The following is a 21632-nucleotide window of genomic DNA, read 5'->3' as shown; positions in this document are numbered from 1 at the left end:
GTAACTGTAATGGATATCTCACGCCATAACGCACCTTTCTACTCGCGTTATCATATTTTAATATTAATAAATCGCATAACTGAGCTACTTGTACTTTCGTACAATTAATATTAATGATGAATGCCCAAACAATGCTAATTATTGCGTTCCCATGTTTCCGAAAAATGGATTAAAAGAAACAGTTAGCTAGGTAATTTTAATTTAATTGGCATTTTTCTCATCTTGCGTCGGAAATATCAAACTGTACTTATGTATTGTTAAAGTAGTACCTGTATCTAGTACGAGATGGAAAAAACCACACCAAGCCACACTCGCTGCGGTTTCTTCCATCCGAGAAGTACTCTCACGGCACACAATAAAACATGAAACTAATAAATCGACAATTATTATTTATGACAATCTCGATACTGATACAGTATCAAGAGTACGTGTACGAAAGTACCGATTACTATTTTCCATTAACTTTACTATAGCAATTACGTACGATTTATAACTTCCGCCTGAAATCTCGGTTTTCTATTACACACAACATTAACCCCATACAGACGAACCCACTCATTAGTACCCAAAACCGTTCTAATTTTTACAAGCACACTTTCACTGCTCTATCAATCTCCGTAACACCAGGAAGACAGTACCAAATGCCGCAGTACCGCCCTTTAAATTTCTCGTACCCATAAACCCCGACGACCTTCGCCCTACTCACTCCACTAACCGTTCACTCACTTACGATTACGCCAATCATCCCAGCAGTACCGGAAGCAGTACCCATAAATTACCCACTGTTACAATTACCACTACACCTTGCGCCATAAATCAAAACCCGCTCGCGTAAGGTCACAGTACCGAATCCAAACTGTTCATCTAGATAATTGCTCGCGCTCCATATGGTACTCCGGTACTCAATGCATACTGTCCCCAGGGCGAGAGAATCCACAAGCTGCTGACCTTCGACCCCCCGATCCACGCCTTCGATCAAGACGTCGCCATCGATGCCCCCATACGGTACGACATCATCGCAGGTACGACCAAGTACCGTCGAAAATTGCGCGCGTTAATAGCCCGTTCTAGGTAATGAGCGTCACATCTTTTCGCTGGATCACGTCAACGGCTCGCTGTTCCTCGAACGCGAGATTGACCTCGACGCCGAAAGGTCCTTACCCGGAAACACTTTCGTCTTGCAAATTCAGGCCTCGCAGGTTGACAATCCGGTGAAGACGGGCGTGGCGAGAGTGGAAGTGGAGATAATGGACCTGAATGATAACCTGCCGGAATTCGAGGTGGACTTTTACAATATAAGCATCGTGGAGAATCTTCCGAATGGGTTCAGCGTGCTGCAGATCATCGCCGTGGACCAGGACCAGGGGGACAACGCGGAGTTCTCGTATCAGTTGGAGGACAACAGTGGGGCGTTCACGCTGGACGCGCGGACCGGCTGGCTGACGGTAAAAAATTCCGGGCTCGCGGAGCGAGCTACACGAGCTGTATTGTTTACGACTGTGGTGGTTTAGGTTAGGGACCAGAGCGTGTTGGACCGGGAGAAACGATCAACCCTCACCATGAGGGTCTACGCAAAAGAGAAAGTACCAAGCGTCGTTACGGACAAACTAGGAGCATCTGCAGTCACCATCGAAATAACATTGTTGGATGCCAACGATAACAACCCGACTTTCATCCCTAATAACCTGTACAACTACGTGACCAACAACGGCCTTAAAGTGGGTGATCTTGTTGGCCAAATCCATGCCATCGATCCCGACCTGGACCGAAACGGCATGGTGGTGTACTCCATCCAGAAAGCCCCAAATAACTCAGTCCCTTTCAAAATCGACCCCAAAACCGGGAAAATCAGTGTCAATCAGGAGCACGTTCCCCCAGGAAGACACCTTTTGTTCGTGGAAGCGTCCGACCAACCGTTGAATCCGAGCGAGAGAAGGTCTGCCTTAGCGGTGGTGTCCATCGAGATCCAGACCCAACCAGGCAGAGGTACCAACAAAGGTGTGCCCGACTTCGTGGGTGCCCCGTACGAATTTTGGGTCGGCGGCAATGTCGACATCGGTACCAGCGTAGGTCAAATCCGCATCACCGACGTCCCTGATCGTCGTACCATCGTCTACGACCTGCTCCACAGCTACCACGAAGGAGGTAAGTCGTCACTTCCTACACCACTGTCACCTACTCAAACTTTCCAGTACCCTTCGCCGTGGAGGAGCGCTCAGGTACCATCACCGTGGTCGACGACCTCGACAACTACGATCGTCAGAACTACGACTTCGAGGCAGTGGTGACCAATGAACGAGATATGTCGCTAGTGACCAACGTCACTATTCATGTCGTCGACCCCAAAGACGAGAAGACCATCCTCATGCGGACCGCCACCACCCCGATCGAGTTCCACGTCCGCGAGAACAAGGGCAACCTTCTGATTGGTCGGTTGGGTTTCCAGAACGCCTCCTCCTCGGCGCTTGTCTTCTCGATAGCCAATCAAAAGGACGTGACCGAGCACATTGCGATCACCTCGGATGGTAGTCTGTACACTGTCAAGCCGCTGGACCGCGAGACAAGGGATGTCTACAGGCTGACGGTACTCGCTGAATACAACAAAGGTAAAAAAAAACCGAATTATGTGCTATATCGCGCGAAAACGCTGATTCCTGACGGGTTTTCGTTCACTATATGGGTCCTTCCGGGTCAACGGGCCTCAATCGTCGACTGTGACCGCTAAAGCGTCTAAAACAACCAAGATAGTTAGTTTCCGGGCGCGTCAAAACGTTAAAATTCAAATCATTCTAGATTCACGAGGTTGCTCCAAACGTGTATTTTCCCGCCTTCTCTATCATATTTGGTAAGGCTCTAAATAAGAAAACCAGTTTCATATACCTTCGCGACCCGAGGGACACACTTGTATCTCCCGAACGAGCTGATTCCTGCCAAATTTTCTTTAATTTTTAGGGTCCTTAAGGATCAAAGGACCTAAATCACCTAATGCGCCCTCTAAAGCGTCTAATACAAACAAAATAGTTAGTTTCCGGACGCGTCAAAATCCGAAAATTCAAATTGTTCGAGATTTGGGAGGATGTTCCAAGCGTGTATGTTTTCGCCCTCTTTTTCATATCCGAAAAACCGGATTCGTGTATATTCGGAACCCGGGATACCCTTGTATCTCTCGAACGCACTGATTCCTGTGGGATTTTCTTTCACTTTTAGGGTCCTTCATGGTCAAAGGTACTGAATCGTCGAGTGCATCTTCTAAAGCGTCTAATACAATGAGGCTCGTTATTTTCCGGACGCGCCAGAACCCAAAAATTTAACATTTCGAGACTCGGGGGGATATTTCTTATCTTTATTACCTCTTTTCGTATCTGGCAGGGCTCCAAGCCCAAAATCCAGATTCATGTAGGTTTGGGACTTTTGGGACATATCTGCATCTCCTGAACCGGCTGATTTCTGTCAGGTTTTCTATCAGTTTTAGGGTCCTTCAGGGTCTAAGGGCCTAAATCATCGGGTGTGTCCCCTAAAGCGTCTAATACAACCAAGGTAGTTAGTTTCCAGACGCGTCAAAAACCACAACATTCAAATTATTCGAGATTTAGAAGGATGTTCCAAACATGTATCTTCTCTCCTTCTCTTTCATATCCGAAAGACCTGCAAGCCGAAAAACTAAATACATCTACCTTCAGGACCCAAGGGACACCCTTGTATCACTCGAACGCACTGATTCCTACGGGATTTTCTTTCACTTTTAGGGTTCTTCATGGTCAAAGGTATTAAATTGTTGAGTGCACACTCTAAAGCGCCTAATACAACCAAGCCAGTTGGTTTCCGGACGCGCCAAAATCTTCTAAGACTCGGGGGATATTTCCAAGGTGTATCTTCTCTTTGTATTAGGAAGGCTCCCAAGCCGAAAACCCAGATTCAGGTACCTTCGAGACCTTAGAGACATACCTATATCTCCCGAACGAGCTGATTCCTACTAGGCTTTCTATCACTTTTTGGGTTCTTGAGGGTCTAAGGTCCTAACTCGTCAGGTGTGTCCCATAAAACGTCTAATATATCTTCTGATCTCTCTTTCGTATCCGGAAGGCCGCCAAGCCGAAAACCAAGATTTATGTACCTTCGGAACCCCCTGGTATCTTGTGAACGTGCTGCTTTTCTTTCACTTTTAGGGATCCTTCTGAGTCAAAGGGTCTAAATCATCGGGTGTACCCTCTAAAGCGTCTAATCCAACCAAGGTAGTTGGTTTCCAGACGCGTCAAAATCACAAAATACAAATTATTCGGAACTTGGGGGGATGTTCTCAGTGTATATCATTCCGCCTTATCTTTTATATCCGGAGGGCCTCCAAGCCGAAAAACCACATTCGTGTATATTCGGAACCCGAGATACCCTTGTATCTCTCGAACGCACTGATTCCTGTGGGATTTTCTTTCACTTTTAGGGTCCTTCATGGTCAAAGGTACTGAATCGTCGAATGCATCTTCTAAAGCGTCTAATACAATGAGGCTCGTTATTTTTCGGACGCGCCAGAATCCAAAAATTTAACATTTCGAGACTTGGGGGATATTTCTTGTCTTTATTACCTCTTTTCGTATCTGGCAGGGCTCCAAGCCCAAAATCCAGATTCATGTAAGTTTGGGACTTTTGGGACATATCTGCATCTCCTGAACCGGCTGATTTCTGTCAGGTTTTCTATCAGTTTTAGGGTCCTTCAGGGTCTAAGGGCCTAAATCATCGGGTGTGTCCCCTAAAGCGTCTAATACAACCAAGGTAGTTAGTTTCCAGACGCGTCAAAAACCATAAAATTCAAATTATTCGAGATTTAGAAGGATGTTCCAAACATGTATCTTCTCTCCTTCTCTTTCATATCCGAAAGACCTGCAAGCCGAAAAACTAAATTCATCTACCTTCAGGACCCAAGGGACACCCTTGTATCACTCGAACGCACTGATTCCTGTTGGGTTTTCTTTCACTTTTAGGGTCCTTCATGGTCAGAGGTACTGAATCGTCGAGTGCATCTTCTAAAGCGTCTAATACAATGAGGCTCGTTATTTTCCGGACGCGCCAGAACCCAAAAATTTAACGTTGCGAGACTCGGGGGGATATTTCTTGTCTTTATTACCTCTCTTCGTATCTGGCAGGGCTCCAAGCCCAAAATCCAGTTTCATGTAGGTTTGGGACTTTTGGGACATATCTGTATCTCCTGAACCGGCTGATTCCTGTCAGGTTTTCTATCAATTTTAGGGTCCTTCAGGGTCTAAGGGCCTAAATTATCGGGTGTGTCCCCTAAAGCGTCTAATACAACCAAGGTAGTTAGTTTCCAGACGCGTCAAAAACCATAAAATTCAAATTATTCGAGATTTAGAAGGATGTTCCAAACATGTATCTTCTCTCCTTCTCTTTCATATCCGAAAGACCTGCAAGCCGAAAAACTAAATTCATCTACCTTCAGGACCCAAGGGACACCCTTGTATCACTCGAACGCACTGATTCCTACGGGATTTTCTTTCACTTTTAGGGTCCTTCATGGTCAAAGGTACTAAATTGTTGGGTTCACACTCTAAAGCGTCTAATACAACCAAGCCAGTTGGTTTCCGGACGCGCCAAAATCTTCTAAGACTCGGGGGATATTTCCAAGGTGTATCTTCTCTTTGTATTTGGAAGGCTCCCAAGCCGAAAACCCAGATTCAGGTACCTTTGAGACTTTAGAGACATACCTATATCTCCCAAACGAGCTGATTCCTACTAGGCTTTCTATCACTTTTTGGGTTCTTGAGGGTCTAAGGTCCTAACTCGTCGGATGTGTCCCCTAAAACGTCTAATATATCTTCTGATCTCTCTTTCGTATCCGGAAGGCCGCCAAGCCAAAAACCAAGATTTATGTACCTTCGGAACCCCCTGGTATCTTGTGAACGTGCTGCTTTTCTTTCACTTTTAGGGATCCTTCTGAGTCAAAGGGTCTAAATCATCGGGTGTACCCTCTAAAGCGTCTAATCTAACCAAGGTAGTTTGTTTCCAGACGCGTCAAAATCACAAAATCCAAATTATTCGGAACTTGGGGGGATGTTCTCAGTGTATATCATTTCGCCTTATCTTTTATATCCGGAGGGCCTCCAAGCCGAAAAATCAGGTTCGTGTAGCTTTGGAACCCAAGGAACATCTGTATATCTGCCAAACGCGCTGATTCTTGCCAGCTTTTTTTCATTTTTACAATTCTTGAGGGCCAAAGGGCCTAAATTGTCGAGTATTCCCTTTAAAGCGTCTCATACAACCAAGCTAATTGGGTTCCGGACGCACCAAAATCCAAAAATTCAAATTTTTTGGGACGCAGAGGGACATTTCCAAGGTGTATCTTCCTGACTTCTCTTCGTATCTGGAAGACCTTCAAACCGAAAACCTAGATTCATGTACCTTTGGAACCTTATGGACATACCTGTATCTCCCGAACGAGCTGATTCCTATCAGGTTTTTTATCACTTTTAGGGTCCTTGAGGGTCCAAGAGCCTAAATCGTCGGATATGTTCCCTAAAGCGTCTAATGCAACCGTTTACAGACGTGTCAGAAATTCAAATAATTCAAGACTCGAAGGGTGTTTCCAACGTAGATCGTATTAACTTTTTTTTCGTATTGGGAATTGGGAACACCTCCAAGTCGAAAAATCGTGACCTTTCGAGACTCGGGAAGAGGGACCTCTAGCTCGTTAACGCGCTGATTCCTGTCAAATGTTTTTTCACTTTTAAAGTCTTTCAGGGTTAGAGAGCTTAAATAGTCGGGCGCGTTATCTAAAGCGTCTAACGCAACCAGGATAGTCACTCTGTGGGCACGTTAAAACCCGAAAATTGTATCATTCGAAACTGTGATGCTACCGTCCTGAACTCTCTTTCGTATCAAGAAAATACCCCGGACGTGACTTTTCGAGACTCAGGAGGATGCCTCTCTATCTCGCGAACGCGCCGATTCCTCCCGACTTTTTTTTCACTTTTGCACTCCTTCATACTCGAGGTGTCCAAATCGTCACATGCCACCCCTAGAGCGTCTAAAATGGCCGCGTTTTCAGGCCCCGTCTCCGGCACCGGCATCTACCAGGTCACCATCCACGTCGACGACGACAACGACAACAAGCCGACCTTCGAGCGCACGAAATACGAGGGCAAGATTCGCGAGAACTGCGTCTCGGGCACCGAGGTCGACCTGAACTACCTGGTGCACGTGAGCGACAAGGACGCCGGCGCCAACGGCCAGTTCACGGTCACGATCTTCGGCAACGGGAGCGAGAAGTTCCGTCTGGACAGGAACAGCGGCAAGATTTTCTTCACGAGTGCGGACTCCAGGTTGGACCGGGAGGAGACGAGCGTGTTCAATTTGCGGCTGGTGGCGAAGGACAAAGGGGGGTTGTACGATGAGGCGATTTTGGTGATCATGGTGGAGGATGAAAATGATAACGCTCCGGTGTTTATGGAGATGGTGGTGTTCGATAACGTGGAGGTGGTGGAGGTGGATAGGTTGGGGAATCGGATTGGGCATTTCGAGGAGGCGAAGAATGGGACGAAGGGGACGTACGTGTTGAGGACGAAACGGACCAAGACGAAGATGGCGCCGCTTTTTAAACTGAAGGAGGATGCGGGGGTTGGTAGTCCGGTGGTGAAGTTAGTGGCGGAGGATAGGGATTTCGGGGACAACGGGGTAGTTAAGTATGAGATGGTTTCGGAAACTTATATACCGAATGAGTACTCGGCGGAACCTTTCCACTTGACTCAGTACTTCATGGTACATGGTACCAATGGGGAGATTTCGGTTGCAAGAAAACTACCACCGGAGTCAGAATTTCGGTTGAATATCTCCGCGAGTGACAAAGGAGGGTTAAGGGACCACGTTTCGGTCCGACTAGTGATTGAAGATGTCAACGACCATGCTCCTGTTTTTGGAAAGTCGTGGTACAACTTCGACGTGGAAGAATCGTCTTATTCTAACACGATTCTAGGGAGGGTTGAAGCCACAGATTCCGACTTCGGTCCAAACGCCAACATCACCTACCGGATCACCGAAAAAGACAAAAATTTACCGTTCACGGTTTCGCCCCAAGGGGGTGTCTTGGTCATCAATGGTCTCCTGGATCGAGAGACCCAAAACAAGTACACTTTTGTCATTTCCGCCAAAGACAACCCCAGGAGTTCCCCAAGCTTGAGTAGCTTCGTCAACGTCGAAGTCAACATTATAGATGTCAACGACAATCCGCCTGCCTTCTATGGGTACGACGATGTCATTGACAACATCCCCGTTTTTTATGCTACCGCGTCGGAGAACATCCCCGTGGGTACCCCCATCACCAGGATCTTCGCCAACGACTCTGACTATCCTGGTAACGGCAACGGTCTCCTCCTTTTCGATATCCCATACAAGAAAAATGGTCAAAATTTGTTTACCATTGATTCCAAAGAAGGAATAGTTACTACGATCGCGAAATTGGACTATGAAGCCCAAAGTACCCATAATATAACCATCGTGGCGTCGGATTTGGGTTCGCCAAGTCGCACCTCCAGCGCTATTCTTACCATCAACGTAGTTGACGTCCCAGAAGACTTCCAATCAATGGAGCACCCAGTGTTCGCCCATCGTTACTACGAAGTCGAAGTCGAAGAAAACGTCCCAGTACCACTACGGGTACTCACCCTGAACGTCACAGAACCCTACCGAACCCACAAGCTCCGTTTCAGTATAGTCGCTGAAAAAACCAGCGAAGTCCGAAAAATGTTCAGGATTGACCCCAGAAATGGGTCCTTGTTCATCACCGAGAGTCCCGATCGGGAGAAAAAAGCCCTCTACGAGTTAATTATTCGATTGGACCAGTACAAAGTCGGGAGGGACATGACCGTGATGGTGTACCCCGTAACGAGTGAGCGTCTCGGGAATCTGGGTTTGAACGAAGTCAAGGTAATCGTTCGGGTAACCGACGTTAACGACAATGTGCCTAAATTTACCATCACGGGACGACCCATCGTGGCCGCCATTCCCACGAACGCCAATTACGGCTACCATATAGTGAGGCTACAAGCGAAGGACCCAGATTTGGGTCTCAACGGCGAAGTGCGCTACCAGATCTTGGGGCGCGCTGATGAAGCTTCTAAGCGATTCACCGTGGACCCGATCACCGGTCAGGTTCGGGCCATCGCGAACTTCATACGGGACGCAGGGAAAGTGTACGGGTTTGATGTGAAGGCGACGGATCGGAGAGGGGCCGATGATGGAAAATCGTCGATAGCGAATGTTTTTGTGTACGTTTTGGACGACCAGAAGCAGCTGGTGATGGTGATGGGGTTGAAGCCCACGGAAGTCGAAAAGAGTATGGACAATATCACCACGTGAGTATTTTTGGGGTTGAGGACTAGTACTAAAGATGGGTTTGCAGGATTTTGTACAATACGACGGGATTTGATATTCGGATTCGGAAATTGGAGCCCCATTCCGAGCGTAACCAGGTGGATAACAGCGCGTAAGAAGTTTTTTTTTGTGTTGAATTTTAACTGTAGTGGGTGTTTGTAGCACGGATATGTACTTGTACGCTGTGGATCCCCTTCTCAACGTCGTGGTTGATATGGAGCACCTCCAAAGGTAACGATTTAATTAATTTGTGAATTTTTACTTCCTGAGCTTTTATGTTTTTTCGATGTTTCATGACCATTAGAGTACGAAAAAAGTGGTCCCCCGTTTCCGTTTGTCTGTAGTGTTTCTGTCTGTCCGTCTGTCTGTCTGTCGTCTGTGTCATATCTTATAATTTTTCGAAAAATCTGGATTATTTACCTTCGACCAATTTTTTGAGCTCACAGTTTTTTCTATTTCTTTTTTCTTCGATTTTACAATTTTTTGATCGTATTTCTCCAATTTTTCGATTTTTCATTTTCTCAATTCTTTTTCAATTTTTCATTTTCTTAATTTTCATTTTTCATTTGCCCAATTTTTTAATTTTCATTTTCTCAATTTTATATCACAGTTTTTCGTTTTTTAATTTTCTTTACAGTTTTTAAATTTGTCAATTTTGCAATTTTTGGATTGTTCGATTTTCCAATTTCTTTAATTTTCAATATTTCGTTTTTTCGATTTTGCACTTTTTCGAATTTTAAGTTTTTCAGTTTTCATTCTTTCGATTTTTCAATTTCTTGATTTCCAGTTTTTAGATTTTTCAAAGTTCTCATTTTATATTTATTCGTTTTTCCATTTTTGATTTTTCAGTTTTTACAATTTTCAAAAACAAAAAATTGCAAAATCGAAAAACTGAAGTGGAACCAAAGATTTAAGGACGGAAAAATAAAAAATCGAAAAAAATCAGTGAATCGAAACATTAGAATTGTCAAACGTAAAATCGAAAAATTGAAAAATAAAAAATCGAAAAATTGAAAATCGAAAAAAACAAAAGTTTTTCAAAAAACCCAAGGTATAATTGACAATTGAAAAAATTTTAAAATGGCAAAATTGAAAAAACGAAAAAAATTAAAATTATAATTATTACATATTTAAAATGAAAAGTAGAAAAAATGAAAATCAAAAATTGAAGGAACGAAAAACTGAAAAATCATAAAAAGAAAAATCGAAAATTGAAAAATCGATAAATTTAAAATTCTGAAAGCTGAAAAATTGAAAACTTGAAACCGAAAAATTAAAAAATTAAAAAAATTACACATTAAAAAAAGGAAAATTATAAAATTAGAACATTGAAAATCCGAAAAATGAGAAAATAAAACACCGAAACGAAAATTGAATAAATGAAAAATTGAAAAATCGAAAAATTGGAAAATAAAAAATCGAAATATGGAAAATCGAATAAATCAAAAAATTTTCAAAAAAAGAATGCAAAAATTCTGAAACGGCAAAATTGAATAAAAAAAAGTTGTAATTATTACGTATTTAAAATGAAAACTAGAAAAAATGAAAATCAAAAATTGTAGGAACGAAAAATTGAAAAATCATAAACGAAAAACCTAAAATTGAAAAATCGATAAATTTAAAATTCTGAAAGCTGAAAAATTGAAAAATTGAAACCGAAAAATTAAAAAAAATAAAAATTCCACATTAAAAAAAGAAAAATTATAAAATTAGAACATTGAAAATTCGAAAAACTGAGAAAATAAAACACCGAAACGAAAGTTGAAGAAACGAAAAATTGAAAAATCAAATAAATCAAAAAAATTTCAAAAAACCCAAGATATAATTGAAAAATGGAAAAATTCTAAAATGGCAAAACTGAAAAAAAAATAAAAAAAAAATTAATTATTACTCGTTTAAAATGAAAACTAAAAAAAATGAAAATCGAAAATTAAAGGGACGAAAAACTGAAAAATCATAAGAAAAATTTAAAATTGAAAAATCGAGAAATTTAAAATCCTGAAAGCTGAAAATCGAAAAATTGAAAGCGAAAATTTAAAATTATAAAATTAGATCATTGAAAATCCGAAAAACTGAGAAAATGAAGAAAATAAAACACCGAAACGAGAATTGAAGAAATGAAAATTTGAAAAATCGAAAAATGAAAATCGAATAAATCAAAAATTTTACAAAAAACCCAAAATATAATTGAAAAATGGAAAAACTCTAAAATAGCAAAATTGAAAAAATAAAAAAAAGATATATTTTTTACATATTTGAAATGAAAACTAGCAAAAAATGGAAATCCAAAACTGAAGGAACGAAAATCAGAAAAATCATAAAACGAAAAGTCGAAAATTGAAAAATCGATAAATTTGAAGTTCTGAAAGCTGAAAAATTGAAAAATTGAATGCGAAAATTTAAAATTATAAAATTAGATCATTGAAAATCCGAAAAACTGAGAAAACGAAGAAAATAAAACACCGAAAAGAAAATTGAAGAAATGAAAATTTGAAAAATCGAAAAACTGAAAATCGAATAAATCAAAAATTTTTCAAGAAACTCAAAATATAATTGAAAAATGGAAAAATTCTAAAATAGCAAAATTGAAAAAATGAAAAAAAAAAAAATTATTACATATTTAAAATGAAAACTACCAAAAAATGAAAATCCAAAATTGAATAAATGAAAAAAAAATCATAAAACGAAAAATCGAAAAATTGAAACTGAAAAATTGAAAAATAAAAAAAAATCCACATTTAGAAAAGAAAAATTATGAAATCTGATCACTGAAAATCAGAAAAACTGAGAAAATAAAAAAAAATAAAACACCGAAACGAAAACTGAAGAAATGAAAAATCGAAAAATAGAAAATCGAATTAATCAAAAATTTTTCAAAAAACCCAAGATATAATTGAAAAAATGAAAATAAATATAATTATTACTATATTTAAAATGAAAACTAGAAAAAATAAAAATCCAAAATTGAAGGAACGAAAAACTGAAAAATCATAAAACGAAAAATCGAAAATTGAAAAATCGATAAATTTGAAATTCTGAAAGTTGAAAAATCGAAAAATTGAAACTGAAAAATTGAAAAATTAAAAAAAATCCACATTAAAAAAAGAAAAATTGTAGACAACATTGAAAATCCGAAAAACTGATAAAATAAAGAAAATAAAACACCGAAACGAAAATTGAATAAATGAAAAAAAAATCATAAAACGAAAAATCGAAAAATTGAAACTGAAAAATTGAAAAATAAAAAAAATTCCACATTTAGAAAAGAAAAATTATGAAATCTGATCACTGAAAATCAGAAAAACTGAGAAAATAAAAAAAATAAAACACCGAAACGAAAACTGAAGAAATGAAAAATTAAAAAATCGAAAAATAGAAAATCGAATTAATCAAAAATTTTTCAAAAAACCCAAGATATAATTGAAAAAATGAAAAAAAATATAATTATTACTATATTTAAAATAAAAACTAGAAAAAATAAAAATCAAAAATTGAAGGAACGAAAAACTGAAAAATAATAAAACGAAAAATCTAAAATGGAAAAATCGATAAATTTAAAATTCTGAAAGTTGAAAAATCGAAAAGTTGAAACTGAAAAATTAAAGAATTAAAAAAAATCCACATTAAAAAAAGAAAAATTGTAAACAACATTGAAAATCCGAAAAACTGATAAAATAAAGAAAATAAAACACCGAAACGAAAATTGAAAAAACGAAAAACTGGAAAGATTGAAAATCTGGACATTTAAAAATCGAAAAATTATAAAAATAAAGAAAATAATACATGAAAAAGTTTCGAAATCCAAGAATCGAAAAACAGAAAAATGATAAAATTCTAAAATTGAAAAAGTGCATAATTTTAAAAATTATTATAATTACATATTTATTTAAAATGAAAACTAGAACAAATGCAAATAAAAAACTGAAAAGACGAAAAATTGGAAACTTATGAAATGAAAAATCTGAAATTGAAACCACGGAAAATTAATAAATCTTTTGAAACCGAAAATTAAAAACTGAAAAACTGTAAATTGAAAAACTAAATAATCCAATTATTTGAAAATCGAGAAATTGAAGGAACAAAAAAATTAAAAATCGCAAATCGCAAAAGTGAAAAAACAAAAAATTATAAAATTGAGACATTCAAAAATCGAGTAATTGAGAAAAAAATAAAGAAAATAAAAAATCGAAATGAAAATTCAAAAATTATAAAATCTAAAACTTGAAACATCCAAAAATTCGAAAATCGAAAGAAAAACTAAAAATTTAAAAATGAAAACTTGAAAACCTGCTAAGCGAAAAATTGAAAAAACTAAATTTAAAACAAAAAATTATAAAACCGTAACATTAAAAAATTATAAAAATGAAGAAAATAAAAAACGCAACGATAAATTTCGAATAAAAAATTTGAAAAAATGAAAACCTGAAGAATCGAGAAATTGAAGAAACAAAAAAAAATTAAAAATTGCAAAATCTAAAATTTGAAACATCCAAAATTCGGAAAATGGAAAAACCGAAAAACTTAAAAGAGATAACTTGAAAAACTGCAAATCAAAAAATTGGAGAAACGAAAAATTGAAAAAATTGAAATTGAAAAAGCAAAAAATTATAAAATTAGCATATTCAAGTTTGTAGAAATAAAGAAAAATGATACGAAAACTGCGAAGTGAAACTTTGAAGAAAGTAAAAACTGAAGAATGGAAAAATTGAATAATTAAAAAATGAAAACTAGGGAAATTCTAAAAAGTGAAAAAACGAAAAATCCAAAAAATCAAAATTGAAAAAACAGAAAATCATAAAATCGAAACAAAAAATTTCAAATCGGAAAAGTAAAAAATTCAAAAATTGATATTCATACTAATTTTTTCCACAAATTCGCTGCGTTTCTAGAGTCCTCCAGCTCAAACACTCCGAAATCGAAGCCCAACTTTCCGGCCCCAAGGTCCTCGCCGTGGCTAGCGGCATCACCGAGAACTTCCGCGCCAAACGCCAGCGCGTCATCCTCTCCTCCCTCGAGATCGGAGTCGTCATCCTCGGCTGCGTCATCTTCATAGGCGCCCTCGCTACCGCCCTCTGCGTCCTGTGCGCCCGACGGAGAAAGCGAAGGTGCGACCCTCTCTGTCCTTGCACCCTACTTACTAAAACCTAAAACCTTCCAGGCTCCTCCAGAAGAGTTTCGCGCAGCCACTAGGTTACACCATAGGCACTCTAGGCAAGCCCACTCTCTTTCCGGCCGCGCTAACCGAAGGCCTCCACTACGACGGCGGCCACGACGTGGTGCACCACCACCACGACAGGAATTGCCCCAGGGGCGCCAGCCGCCGGCACACCTTCAGGGAGAGGTCCAGGAGTTCCGGGTGCATAGAGAAGTCGATCACGTCGCTGCACTCCAGTGGCCAGGACTCGGGGATCGTGGACGCCGCCGTCCACTGCCAGTGCGGGATATCGAGCTCGCACTCGTCGGAGGAAAGCAGCAAGTGAGAGGGGTTTTATTTAACGCTAAAAATACAAAATTTTGTCGAATTTACGTTAAAAATACGTCCAAGAGTGTGGAAAATTAACGTTTTAGACACGTTAGAAAGACGTTTGTTTATTAAAACGTTGAAGACACGTTTGTAAAGCTAAAATTGGGTTAGTTTAAGTGGAGGGCTCTTCTAAGGTGGATTTTTTTAGTTATGAGGACTCTCTTCAGTCCGTGCCGCAGAGAAAGTCCCGGTCGGCCTCCATCCGTCAAGTCGAGCTCAGTTCGACGAGGAATTCGCACCAGAGGAGGTCGCGGAATCGCTCCATCAGCGAAGATATAGTCCAAGGGGGCGCCCTACACAGGATGAGGTCTCTGGGGCACATACCAGCGCCCCCACCCATGATGGTTTCAGGGCCTTCCACTTTGCGGCGCTCCTCAGATAGATTAATCGTAGGTTAAGAGCTATGTATCGTATTTTTGCTAAGAATGATAAGTTACCAACAGTTGTTGTAAATATTGTGTCTATCGACAGCTACTCGTACCGTGACTAATAATATTTAAAAGTATTTATTTAAGATGGCCTACTGTGCAATATGGATGTATATAGTGTTGTAACTAATGTATTGTAAATATTTGTATATGACGTAAGCTGGATATTTTTGTAAATGTAGCCAATATTGGAATAAAATTTGAAAGACGGCGGTTTGGTTCGAATTAGGCAACCCAAAATGCATATGCGCATTGCATGTACCAGTTACACCAACCACGATTGAAAAAATCCCTAAAGGCAAAGTGGTCCAATGTGGAATATCCTCCCTGGTTGTCCAATAAAAATTAATATATATATTATTTTTAATTAAAACAAGAAACTTCTTGGTTTTTTTGTTTTGTTGTGGTGGCATTGATGGCGGTTCCCACAAAACGACCGCGAGATCAGCAAACCTTAGACAAAAAAGACTTGAAAATTTTAAGAAATCAAAAATGATCAAATTCTAAAGGTTTGAGCCAGCAACAGTTTTCTAAAAATTTCAAATTGAAGATATTCAAGTTTGAAAATATTGACTTTTGTAGCTTAGAAAATGTTGCTACTATTTATTGTGTTTTTTTGGTAGATATCTCTCAGTTACATCGATGTTGCATAAGCTGTGATAACAAAAATTTAGGATCTTCAAAATATTTTGGAATTTGATAATCTTAAAATTTAAAGATGTCAAAAATTGTCAAATTATGAAGATTAAATAGTTGATGTTTTGAATTTAAGTGATTTTGCTTTACTTAGTTGTTATTCACGCACTGAGAATATTTTTTCTAAAAAAATCAAAATTTGGAGATATTAATGTTTGCAGGTATTAACTTTTGTAATTTAAACAATATTCCTGTTGGGCGTTATCTTCATTGTGTTTTCCTGGTAAATATCTCTCAATTGCAATGTTGTGATGTAAACTGTAATTATCAAAACTTACGATCTCTCAAAATATTTTTGGAATTTGATAATCTGAAAATTTAAAGGAATCAACAATCATCAAATTCTAAAGGTTTAATGTTTGCTGGTTTTGGGTTTGAGCCACCAACAGTTTTCTAAAAATTTCAAATTGAAGATATTCAAGTTTGAAAATACTGACTTTTGTAGCTTAGAAAATGTTGGTACTATTTATTGTGCTTTTCTCTCAGTTACATCGATGTTGCGTAAGCTGTGATAACAAAAACTTAGGACCTTCAAAGTATTTTGGAATTTGATGATCTTAAAATTTAAAGATGTGAAAAATTATCAAATTCTGAAGATTTAATAGTTGATGTTTTGAATTTAAGTGATTTTGCTTGCTTAGTTGTTATTAACGCATTGACAATATTTTTTCAAAAAAAATCAAAATTTGGAGATATTAATGTTTGGAGATATTAACTTTTATAATTTAAGGAATATACCTGTTGGGCGTTATCTTCATTGTGTTTTCCTGGTAAATATCTCTCAATTGCAATGTTGGGATGTAAACTGTAATTATCAAAACTTACAATCTCTCAAAATATTTTTGGAATTTGATGATCTGAAAATTTAATGGAATCAACAATCATCAAATTCTAAAGGTTTAATGTTTGTTGGTTTTGGGTTTGAGCCACCAACAGTTTTCTAAAAATTTCAAATTGAAGATATTCAAGTTTGAAAATACTGACTTTTGTAGCTTAGAAAATGTTGGTACTATTTATTGTGTTTTTCTGGTAAATATCTCTCAGTTACATCGATGTTGCATAAGCTGTGATAACAAAAATTTAGGATCTTCAAAATATTTTGGAATTTGATGATCCTAAAATTTAAAGATGTCAAAAATTATCAAATTCTGAAGATTTAATAGTTGATATTTTGAATATAAGTGATTTTGCTTTACTTAGTTGTTATTCATGCACTGACAATAAAAAAAAATCAAAATTTGGAGATATTAATGTTTGAAGATATTAACTTTTATAATTTAAAGAATATTCCTGTTGGGCGTTATCTTCATTGTGTTTTCCTGGTAAATATCTCTCAATTGCAATGTTGTGATGTAAACTGTAATTATCAAAACTTACGATCTCTCAAAATATTTTTGGAATTTGATAATCTGAAAATTTAAAGGAATCAACAATCATCAAATTCTAAAGGTTTAATGTTTGCTGGTTTTGGGTTTGAGCCACCAACAGTTTTCTAAAAATTTCAAATTTAAGATATTCAAGTTTGAAAATATTGACTTTTGTAGCTTAGAAAATGTTGGTACTATTTATTGTGTTTTTCTGGTAAATATCTCTCAGTTACATCGATGTTGCATAAGCTGTGATAACAAAAACTTAGGATCTTCAAAGTATTTTGGAATTTGATGATCTTAAAATTTAAAGATGTTAAAAATTATCAAATTCTGAAGATTTAATAGTTGATGATTTGAATTTAAGTGATTTTGCTTGCTTATTTGTTATTTACGCACAGACAATATTTTTTCTAAAAAAATCAAAATTTGGAGATATTGATGTTTGAAAATATTAACTTTTGTAATTTAAAGAATATTCTTGTTGGGCGTTATCCTGATTGTGTTTTCCTGGTAAATATCTCTCAATTGCAATGTTGTGATGTAAACTGTAATTATCAAAATGTATGATCTCTCAAAGTATTTTTGGAATTTGATGATCTGAAAATTTAAAGGAATCAACAGTCATCAAGTTCTAAATGTTTAATGTTTGCTGGTTTTGGGTTTGAGCCACCAACAGTTTTCTAAAAATTTCAAATTGAATATATTCAAGTTTGAAAATATCGACTTTTGAAGCTTAGAAAATGTTGCTACTATTTATTGTGTTTTTCTGGTAAATATCTCTCAGTTACATCGATGTTGCATAAGCTGTGATAAGAAAAATTTAGGATCTTCAAAATATTTTGGAATTTGATGATCTTAAAATTTAAAGATGTCAAAAATTACTCAAATTCTAAAAATTTAATAGTTGATGTTTTGAATTTAAGTGATTTTGATTACTTAGTTGTTATTCACGCATTGACAATATTTTTTTTAAAAAATCAAAATTTGGAGATATTAATGTTTGAAGATATTAACTTTTGTAATTTAAAGAATATTCCTGTTGGCCGTTATCTTCATTGTGTTTTCCTGGTAAATATCTGTCAATTGCAATGTTGTGATGTAAACTGTAATTATCAAAACTTACGATCTCTCAAAATATTTTTGGAATTTGATGATCTGAAAATTTAATGGAATCAACAATCATCAAATTCTAAAGGTTTAATGTTTGCTGGTTTTGGGTTTGAACCACCAACAGTTTTCTAAAAATTTCAAATTGAAGATATTCAAGTTTGAAAATATTGACTTTTGTAGCTTAGAAAATGTTGCTACTATTTATTGTGTTTTTCTGGTAAATATCTCTCAGTTACATCGATGTTCCATAAGCTGTGATAACAAAAATTTGGGATCTTCAAAATATTTTGGAATTTAATGATCTTAAAATTTAAAGATGTCAAAAATTATCAAATTCTGAAGATTTAATAGTTGATGTTTTGAATTTAAGTGATTTTGCTTTACTTAGTTGTTATTCACGCACTGACAATATTTTTTCTAAAAAAATAAAAATTTGGAGATATTAATGTTTGAAGATACTAACTTTTGTAATTTAAAGAATATTCCTGTTGGGCGTTATCTTCATTGTGTTTTCTTGGTAAATATCTCTCAAATTGCAATATTGTGATGTACACTGTAATTATCAAAACTTGCGATCTCTCAAAATATTTTTGGAATTTGATGATCTGAAAATTTAAAGGAATCAACAATCATAAAATTCTAAAGGTTTAATGTTTGCTGGTTTTGGGTTTGAGCCACCAACAGTTTTCTAAAAATTTCAAATTGAAGATATTCAAGTTTCAAAATACTGACTTTTGTAGCTTGGAAAATGTTGCTACTATTTATTGTGTTTTTCTGGTAAATATCTCTCAGTTAGATCGATGTTGCATAAGCAGTGATAACAAAAATTTAGGAGCTTCAAAATAATTTGGAATTTGGTGATCTTAAATTTAAAGATATCAAAAACTATCAAATTATGAAGACTTAATAGTTGATGTTTTGAATTTAAGTGATTTTGCTTGCTTAGTTGTTTTTCACGCACTGACAATATTTTTTCTAAAAAAATCAAAATTTGGAGATATTGATGTTTGAAAATATTAACTTTTGTAATTTAAAGAATATTCTTGTTGGGCGTTATCCTGATTGTGTTTTCCTGGTAAATATCTCTCAATTGCAATGTTGTGATGTAAACTGTAATTATCAAAATTTACGATCTCTCAAAATATTTTTGGAATTTGATGATCTGAAAATTTAAAGGAATCAACAATCGTCAAATTCTAAAGGTTTAATGTTTGCTGGTTTTGGATTTGAGCCACCAACAGTTTTCTAAAAATTTCAAATTGAAGATATTCAAGTTTGAAAATATTGACTTTTGTAGCTTAGAAAATGTTGCTACTATTTATTCTGTTTTTCTGGTAAATATCTCTCAGCTACACCGATGTTGCATAAGCTGTGATAACAAAAATTTAGTATCTTCAAAATATTTTGGAATTTGATGATCTCAAAATTTAAAGATGTCAAAAATTATCAAATTCTGAAGATTTAATAGTTGATGTTTTGAATTTAAGTGATTTTGCTTGCTTAGTTGTTATTTACGCACTGACAATATTTTTTCTAAAAAAATCAAAATTTGGAGATATTAATGTTTGAAAATATTAACTTTTGTAATTTAAATAATATTCCTGTTGGGCGTTATCTTCATTGTGTTTTCCTGGTAAATATCTCTCAATTGCAATGTTGTGATGTAAACTGTAATTATCAAAATTTACGATCTCTCAAAATATTTTTGGAATTTGATGATCTGAAAATTTAAAGGAATCAACAATCGTCAAATTCTAAAGGTTTAATGTTTGCTGGTTTTGGATTTGAGCCACCAACAGTTTTCTAAAAATTTCAAATTGAAGATATTCAAGTTTGAAAATATTGACTTTTGTAGCTTAGAAAATGTTGCTACTATTTATTCTGTTTTTCTGGTAAATATCTCTCAGCTACACCGATGTTGCATAAGCTGTGATAACAAAAATTTAGTATCTTCAAAATATTTTGGAATTTGATGATCTCAAAATTTAAAGATGTCAAAAATTATCAAATTCTGAAGATTTAATAGTTGATGATTTGAATTTAAGTGATTTTGCTTGCTTAGTTGTTATTCACGCACTGACAATATTTTTTCTAAAAAAATCAAAATTTAGAGATTTTAATGTTTGAAGATATTAACTCTTGTTGGGCGTTATCTTCATTGTGTTTTCCTGCTAAATATCTCTCAATTGCAATGTCGTGATGTAAACTGTAATTATCAAAACTTACGATCTCTCAAAATATTTTTGGAATTTGATGATCTGAAAATTTAAAGGAATCAACAATCATCAAATTCTAAAGGTTTAATATTTGCTGGTTTTGGGTTTGAGCCACCAACAGTTTTCTAAAAATTTCAAATTGAATATATTCAAGTTTGAAAATACTGACTTTTGTAGCTTAGAAAATGTTGCTACTATTTATTGTGTTTTTCTGGTAAATATCTCTCAGCTACACCGATGTTGCATTAGCTGTGATAACAAAAACTTAGGATCTTCAAAATATTTTGGAATTTGATGATCTTAAAATTTAAAGATGTCAAAAATTATCAAATTCTGAAGATTTAATAGTTGATGTTTTGAATTTAAGCGATTTTTATTTACTTAGTTGTTATTCACGCACTGACAATATTTTTTCTAAAAAAATCAAAATTAGGAGATATTAATGTTTCAAGATATTAACTTTTGTAATTTAAATAATATTCCTGTTGGGCGTTATCTTCATTGTGTTTTCCTGGTAAATATCTCTCAATTGCAATGTTATGATGTAAACTGTAATTATCAAAACTTACGATCTTTCAAAATATTTTTGGAATTTGATCATCTGAAAATTTAAAGGAATCAACAATCATCAAATTCTAAAGGTTTAATGTTTGCTGGTTTTGGGTTTGAGCCACCAACAGTTTTCTAAAAATTTCAAATTGAAGATATTCAAGTTTGAAAATATTGACTTTTGTAGCTTAGAAAATGTTGCTACTATTTATTGTGTTTTTCTGGTAAATATCTCTCAGTTACATTGATGTTGCATAAGCTGTGATAACAAAAATTTAGGATTTTCAAAATATTTTTTAATTTGATGATCTTAAAATTTAAAGATGTCAAAAATTATCAAATTATGAAGATTTAATAGTTGATG

General features: G+C 35.9%; 1 protein-coding gene across 1 annotated transcript in view; it reads left to right on the top strand.

The window, feature by feature from the left end:
- The window catches only part of LOC135125349 (cadherin-89D), a 53345-nt gene extending 37769 nt beyond the window's left edge, over positions 1 to 15576 (top strand). Inside the window, exons 8-17 of the mRNA XM_064050849.1 lie at positions 923 to 1022; positions 1072 to 1445; positions 1512 to 2145; positions 2193 to 2606; positions 7055 to 9356; positions 9404 to 9487; positions 9538 to 9606; positions 14265 to 14480; positions 14534 to 14851; positions 15048 to 15576. Coding sequence (XP_063906919.1) covers positions 923 to 1022; positions 1072 to 1445; positions 1512 to 2145; positions 2193 to 2606; positions 7055 to 9356; positions 9404 to 9487; positions 9538 to 9606; positions 14265 to 14480; positions 14534 to 14851; positions 15048 to 15297 — 4761 coding nt within the window. The 3' untranslated portion in view covers positions 15298 to 15576. The remainder of the gene's footprint in view (positions 1 to 922; positions 1023 to 1071; positions 1446 to 1511; positions 2146 to 2192; positions 2607 to 7054; positions 9357 to 9403; positions 9488 to 9537; positions 9607 to 14264; positions 14481 to 14533; positions 14852 to 15047) is intronic.
- Positions 15577 to 21632: the final 6056 nt, after the last annotated feature.

The sequence above is a fragment of the Zophobas morio genome, unplaced genomic scaffold (assembly GCF_036711695.1).
Source record: "Zophobas morio isolate AGI-343-1 ecotype UQ-CSIRO unplaced genomic scaffold, CSIRO_AGI_Zmor_V1 ptg000008l, whole genome shotgun sequence".
Taxonomy (NCBI): Eukaryota; Metazoa; Arthropoda; class Insecta; order Coleoptera; family Tenebrionidae; genus Zophobas; species Zophobas morio.
The sequence above is the reverse complement of the archived record's forward strand: the minus strand, read 5'-3'. Positions and strand labels throughout refer to the sequence as shown.